The 7,772-nt window shown below is 38.7% G+C and overlaps 1 protein-coding gene across 1 annotated transcript in view; it reads left to right on the top strand.

Moving 5' to 3' along the window:
* Positions 1 to 2,385: 2,385 nt before the first annotated feature.
* LOC149149330 (ATP-dependent zinc metalloprotease FTSH 7, chloroplastic-like) overlaps positions 2,386 to 7,772 on the top strand; it is a 144,428-nt gene continuing 139,041 nt past the window's right edge. The window contains exon 1 of the mRNA XM_089445053.1: positions 2,386 to 3,705. Within this exon, the coding sequence (XP_089301179.1) occupies positions 2,836 to 3,705 (870 nt within the window). The 5' untranslated portion in view covers positions 2,386 to 2,835. The remainder of the gene's footprint in view (positions 3,706 to 7,772) is intronic.

Here is a 7,772-nt window from a genome sequence, read left to right as displayed (position 1 = left end):
AATTGCAATGGAGCCAAATTAAAATGAGGGTAAGGCAGTTGAGGTGCTTCGAAAATGATGGAAGGGGCATGATGACCACCGCTCTCCACACAAGCCAGTGTACAAGCATAATAAACCTTCAACAAGTTGCTCGATATCTGAACCTCACCCACTTATCTGCATTAACTTTCTAATCAAGCCAAATGACGATATGAATTAAGCTAAATATGACACATCACTCATAGTAATTATACAAAATAACAATACCTAGATCACATCATTGCGTAATCCATAATCAATTTTTTATTAACTTATTTTAATAATCAAATCGTAAAAAAAATTAAAACCAACATAGATCCATCTTAAACACGGATCTAACATGAGCCAAGAGGGATCTAATTTCTTCACGTGCAATTTTTTTTATGAGCCGACATTATTTAAATGTTTTGTATGGTTATTTAGTTTTTTTTTTTTTTTTGCCAACATGAGCAAAATTTCAACTTTGATGACCGATGAACATCCTTACACATCATACTGGGCTGTAGAATGAGCCTCTCGGCTCAAATATATCAAAATAAAATTAAGACTTTACACTTAAAATTTATGAATCCATTCTAGAACTATCCCTATTATTGAAATTTTAAAAATAAATAAAGCATTACATATATCAAAATAAAATTAAGACTTTACACTTAAAATTTATGAATCCATTCTAGAACTATCCCTATTATTGAAATTTTAAAATTAAATAAAGCATTACAAATCGTAACCTTATTTTAAGAAATTGAGTTCATATAAATCAATCAAACCATTGATTTTATGATTTCATTAAGTTATTTTTTTTTTCACATAAAAAAATCATCTGTATATATATATAGATAGAGCTCATATAAATCAATGATACGAGACCGCAGTGAGACATTGCGGAAGGAGATGAGCAATGAAGGGAGTAACGAGTTCTAATGGAAGGACATAAATGAAGTTATGGTGATGAATCAAGTTATGGTTATGGCTCCGGTGAAGGATGGAAGCCTACACTAATGGAGGAGTTACACCCCCGATGGGGAATGAACGACCATTGGAAGGAAGGTAGAAAACAGAGGAGGTAGTCGTTGAATTTATGATTTCATTAAGTTATGTGTTTTTTTTCACATAGAAAAATAGGATATATATATATATATATATATATATATCGTACTTACTTTACTAGAGTTTGACTTCATCTTTACTGAGATTATTCACCTTGAAAGATCTCATACATAACTTTATTGTCCAAAATATGTCCCATAAATCTGGAACCTAAAAACAAAAACTACATGTATTATATTGACTAGTAGGAGATGTTGGTCCCCATGGACTCAGTGTTGGTCCCCATGGACTCAACCTCTTCCCCATCAACAATGACATGATAGCTAACATAACCAACATAAAACTCAAGAGCTTCTTTGGATAGAGAACGAGCTATTCAATTCAAGGAGAATGTAACAAAATGAAATGTTCTCAAAGGAATTTGCAGCTTCACGAATGTTAGATAACAATGACTCCATACCTAGAATTCTTACCTCTAACTTTTGGTTTGCCCAATCTATTGCTAGCTTTGAGTCTCCCATCACTTGTAAGCGCAACACCCCTTTTTTATTAGCCAACTCCAACATCATCCACATAACTACAAACTTCACCTTACTGTTTGATGCTCTTCCTAATACATATCTACATTTAATGAGATGGTTTTGACTGAGATAAAAAAACTACTGTAACTCCACACTCAGGTGGATGGCCTTGAGTAGCTCCATTGAAGAACCCATGGATATTTGAAATCAATTATTGAGAGTCTATGGATATTTGAAGTCAATCATGGGATAATGAGATTCTTAAGACAAAACTCTTTTGGATCTAATTTATACTCCTATGCCATCATCATTATGTCAACTCACATATCTTTGAGAGAATGAGCTTTTCTTAGAAAATGCTTTAATTTCAATTACACCATACATGCGATATTAATAAAGCATAGCAAACGAACAAAAATCACTACTCCTACTTGCCACCACATTCTACAAACATCAAATAATAAGTAACCAATCGTCCTACAATTGGACTTCCACTCAACCTACGAGAATAGGATTATCTCCTAAATACATTGTTAAAAAAAAAAGAGAGTGATCTAGTCTTGTGGACTTAAAAAATTTAATTTAATTTCATTTCTTACACAACGTGCATATATTGATCTTTTGACCCTAGCTGCCTCTTCTCTGGAAGAGTTTGTTATTGAACCATTAAGTTATTCCTTATATATAAATAATAATAATAAAATATCGCCGTCGTGTCAATCCAAAACTTTACACTTTTTTCCGGATCAAGACACACTACATTTTTTGCCGAGGATACTTCCTATCCTAAGCTTGTCCGTGCGTTTCATGTTAAAATAATCAATATTTGTCGAAATATGATAAATAAATATTAATTTCTGTGATCTGTGTGCTCTCAGGTTCACAGCGTTACAATAGCCGATACCAGTAGAAATAACGTCCGATACCAGTAGAAATAACGTGGATTTCAAAAAACTAGAAACCAGAGCTTCGAGCTCGGACAATTTATCCACGGGAGTCTCCCTGGTTATCTATTTCTCCATTTGCCGACATGAAACTGCAACTTCGCCACTATTATTAGATGTTTTGATCGGAAACTTGCATCTCAAGTCTCCTGGAACGCAGCTCATGAATTTTCTGCGATTTTTTAAAATCATACGTTGTGGCTTCAAATAGTGTAAATTTTGATTTTTATAACGTCCAAGTGGACAAATGCAAGGATTTCAGGTTTTTACAGAATTCAGGTTCATTCTTTTTTCATAGATAAATGGCCGCAATACTGCCTGGAGACCCGACAGTTTCCCGATGTCGACATTCTGCCATTTCACCTGTTTTAAAATCAGGAGCTTTTCGCCCCAAACTAAGAGTTTCCTATTGCCGAGCCAGCGTCTTGGTGTCGAGCAGAATTTCGGGCGGTTTTCTGACGAATTTTGGCCCTAAAGATGCTCTGGTGCAGCGGAGCATCAGAGAATCTAGGTTTTACGGCGGAGTTTTCAGGTTCCGGCAGCTGCAAATCACTGCAAGTGGCTCCTGCGAGCAAGACAAAAATTCCAAAACCACTTCTAACGAAAACGGCGACGAGAACAGGTCGAGGAATGCGAATGCCACTTCCGGCAATTCGAATGGCGGTATTGAAGAAGCTGCTAGTAAGAATTCGTCGTCCCCTGCATCGCGCCCACCGCAGGAAAATCAAAGCAGGGGTTGGTGGAAAAATCGGAAGTGGAATTGGAGAGAAACCCTTGTAAACCACGCCCGGGAATTTGGCACTCTGTTCTTGCAATTGGTAGTGGTTTTGTTATTGATGCGTTTTTTGCGGCCTGGTATTCCGATGCCTGGTACGGAATCTAGGGTTTCTACGAGCTACGTCAGTGTTCCTTTCAGCGAGTTCTTGAGCAGAATTAACAATAACGAAGTTCAGAAAGTGGAGGTAGATGGAGTGCATTTTACGTTCCGTCTGAAACCAGAAGATATTAACCCTCCGGAAAATACAGTGGTTTTGGATCGCACTGCTAAGCGGGTATTGTATACCACAACGCGGCCGACCGATATGAAAACGCCTTATGAAAAGATGTTGGAAAACCAGGTGGAATTCGGCGCTCCTGATAAGCGGTCGGGTGGTTTTCTTAACTCTGCAATGGTATGTATGATTTATTTATTTTTTATTCAAATTAAAATACATAGTTATAGTTACTATTTTCTAAGATAGAATACTCGGAGTAGAACCGTAGAAATAGCCATGGATATTTAGGAATTGATATACTGCTAAAAACCCATTCTTTTGTCAACCTTTCTGAAAGAATTCCTCTATCGCCACAGTTCATCTAAATATTTTCATCGATATGTATTTTACCGCATTTATGTTTTTTAGATAGGCACCCAAGGTGATTTGAACCGGTTAGTATCCCAAAGAGTGGCTTAACAGTATTTTACGGCATGTATGTTTTTTTAGATAGGCACCCAAGGTGATTTGAACCGGTTAGTATCCCAAAGAGTGGCTTAACAGTATACCCATGCACCGTAGATCCAAAGCCCCGTCAATCCAAATCCAACCGTAGATCCAAAGCCCCGTCCATCCAAATCCAAAGCCCGGTAGGGTATACCATAAGTATGTTACAACTGAGAAATTGGGCATCTCGCGATTCGAGTACAAGAAACGTTTTAGTCGAAGGGTTTTTGCTCTAGAGTATTGAGGGGGTACCCAAGGGCCAAACGTTTATTATATATGCAAGAACAAGGAATTAATGTTTTGGAAATGTGTCTTTTACAAACTCACAGCTGTTCTCCCGCTAAGTGGGTGCATTATGAGGGGTGTTTTTATGCTGTCAAAAACCGCCCAGGACTTGCACTTGGCTTCAGCCACTGACACTTGGTAGATTTTGAAACTGGGTCGCTCCGTTAATATAAGCCCAATCTCCTCTGCATTAAGGCTTATTGCTGTTTGCTTAGATATAGGAGCTGCAACCGCACTTCCATTTTGTATAACACGGCTGGTAGTAAGTACTCTTTTAGTCCAATTTACCTACCTTTGTGGTAATTTGTTCGTTATCCACCTTATCCCTGATTGTAATAATAATAAAATTGTAACTATTCTTAATGATCTTTAAATTTAAAAACATATCATATTCGTTACCGAAAGTTCGTAACCAGGTCATAAAGAAGTTCAAAATATGTAGAAAGACCATTTCATTGGCCAAGACTTTGTATGTTTAAACGATTAGTGCTGTGAAGATCTTTGGGTGATCCTATCTTACAGGCAATGATATGTAAGTAGCTTCCCAATAAAATAAAAGATCAAATTTTCACTCTATATATATGATTGATAGAGAAAATCTTCAAGAAAGTGGCAGGAATTGGGAAGGAGGCTATCATTAATTAATTATAGATTGCACAGTAAAGAAGATATAAAATGGGAGGGAAGGCAATCGGATTTCTGTGAATAAGCCCACTAGTGTATGCGTGTTTGACAATGTCAATAAGAGAGCCTTGTTTCTACTAATAAATTTTCCTTTTTCTTTCTATTAAATGTAGAAAGCTGTAAATGCAAAAGAGTCCACTAGTGGTGTTTGCTAATAAATTAACTTCCACTGTGAAAAATTGCTGTTGGTAGTGAATAGAATATGTGATGATGCGACTGATGGCATGGCAACCAGCTAGAAATACACAAACTGGGATATATTAACACCCATTTTTTTAATTCTTTGTGAAAGCCTTCACAGTGCAGATTGAGAACACAGTTACAGTTGTATCTAAAAGCCTGGGAAGATGAGCAATAGATAAATGTCCCATCCCTGTCTTGGTTTTTCAAGAAAGGATGGATGTTTCTCGAAAATGGATTATTCCTTTAAGAAATGGGACAAGACAGCCAGAACAGCCGTTTCCATTACCATCCCATTTCTGGGCTGTTTTAACAGGAAAGGAGGATGCCCCACCCCATTTCTAGGCCATTTTAATGAGAAACGGGGGTGTCCTCCTCTTTTTCTGGTTACTAGGTACTATATTGAAGAGGGTTTATCCATTATGGATTTATATTTATTTTATTTTATTTTTCTGACAATCCTACTGAAGGTAAAACAGTCTGTTAAAATTGGCAACTAGGGCCAAACTCCATGTGGGTCATCTTATTAATGGAAGCTGATATTTTTCTGGTCATCTTATTAATGGAAGTTGATATTTTTCTTGGATCCCTCTCATCGAAAGGTGTAGGATTGATCTAAACATCATCCGATTCCGATAAGTATTCATAGAGATATGAATTTATTTGTGTTATGGGACAATTCGTCAAGGTCGACCAGCAACCAAATAAACCCCACTTGTGTTCAACGTTTTAGTATAAATAGAGGTGGCCTTCAAGTCATTTCAATACACTTGGGATCTCTTCCTCTCTACTTGTCTTTGGGTTTTAGTAGGAGGAGAGATCCTAAGGGATAACGCTGTCCTAATCTAGAGGGCAGAAGCCGGAACTGTCGGGAAAAGCCGGAAATTGTCGGAACTGCTGGGAAATGCCGGAACAGCTGCAACTGCTGGGAAAAGCCGGAACTGCCGGGAAAAGCCGGAACTCCCGAAACTACCGGGGAAAGTTGAAACTCCTGGAATTGCCGAGAAAAGCCGGAACTTCTGGAATTCGCGGAACTATCGGGAATAGCCGGAATTGTCGGTATTGCCAGGAACTCTCGGAACTGCCGGGAAAAGCCAGAACTCCCGGAACTGTTGGGAAAAGCCAGAACTCTCGGAATTGCTGAGAAAAGCCGGAATTGCTGGAATTGTCGGGAATAGCCGGAATTGCTAGGAACTGTCGGGAAAAGCCGAAATTGTCGGGAATAGCCGGAATTGCCGAGAATAGCTGGAATTGCTAGAACTGTCGGAACTACCAGGAATAGTTGGAACTGCCGGGAATAGTCGGAATTGCCAGAATTGTCGGAATAGCCGTAAACTGCCGGAACAACTGGAACTGTCGGAACAGATGAGAAAGCTGACGCAGAGGGTAGAAGTCGGAACTGCCAGGAAGTGCCGAACTAGCATGCAACAACAAGCATGCAAAGGACAACAAGCATGCTAGGGATAACAGGCAAGCTAGGGACAACAAGCATGCAAAGGACAACAAGCATGCAAGGGACAACAAGCATGCTAGAGACAACAAGCAAGCTACGGACAACAAGTAAGCAAGATGCAACTAGCACATAGGTCAGTATGGCAACATGGTACAGTTATGGCACATAATGCAGTACAGTGATGGGTACAGTCATGATTAATGAAGCATGATGAGATGCAGCATAGTGATGATGGGTTCAACATGGTGCAGCATGGTGAGGTGCAACATGATGACGAAATGCAACACAACGATAGGTGAAGGAGTCACCTTGGAGAATCAGTTGAAGCAGCATGTCTTCAATTGATCTCATGTATCATCTTCTTAGAGATGATCTATGCTTTTATCTAGATAAGTCAAAGTGTTGATTTCCGTTGTAAACGTACTATCTCTCTCTCTCTGTTGAACTATTAAAGAACATATAAGAAGAATTGATCAAGGGTTTCCCCACATTGGGGTTTGACCCTGGCTAGCGCCACATCTTGTGTCCTCTTGTCTTGGCTTGTCTTCTGCGATTTATGTTTATGTTCTATTTGCAGTTTACTTTAATGCTGATGTGATTGCTAATCTGGAAAAGATATTGAGCTAACTGTGAAAATTGAAATAAATTGCTCTAAGCATAGAACATACCTAAAATTAACATGGTATTAGAGCTGAGGTGAAGACAATGCCCAAGCAAGAGTGAAAGAGCAATCATCGAAGACAATTGGGAAAGGACAAAAGGATTAGTGGATTCCTCATCCCTCTTCAAATTCACTGAGGGTGAAGTTGAAGCAGAGAATATTATCAGAATGGTGCGGCGGAAGTTTCTGACGGCCTACTTAAAGATCACTTCATTGGGAAGTCCAGATCTAAGGGTGGAAGGAAAGGCAGATGCCTTGGTTGCAATAAGTTCGACCATTATGTGAAGGAGTGTCCGAATGGCAGAGACACATCTCTTGATGAAGATAACAATCATTCCAGGGACATCTTCAATGATCAAAGGAATGACAGGTAATGCAGGTCATCAAGGAAATGGCCAACTCTTCAAAAAAAAAGAAACAAGGAACCCCAGGTATGAAGAATCAAATGTTGTTTTTGATAAGATAAAGAAGCGTTATCTTGTATTGGCCCTCTCC

Source organism: Pinus tabuliformis, chromosome 9 (genome assembly GCF_031772625.1).
Source record: "Pinus tabuliformis cultivar Carrire ecotype Pingquan chromosome 9, CPIR1, whole genome shotgun sequence".
Lineage (NCBI taxonomy): Eukaryota > Viridiplantae > Streptophyta > Pinopsida > Pinales > Pinaceae > Pinus > Pinus tabuliformis.
Note: the sequence above shows the minus strand (reverse complement) of the source record. Positions and strands in the feature narration are given on the sequence as shown.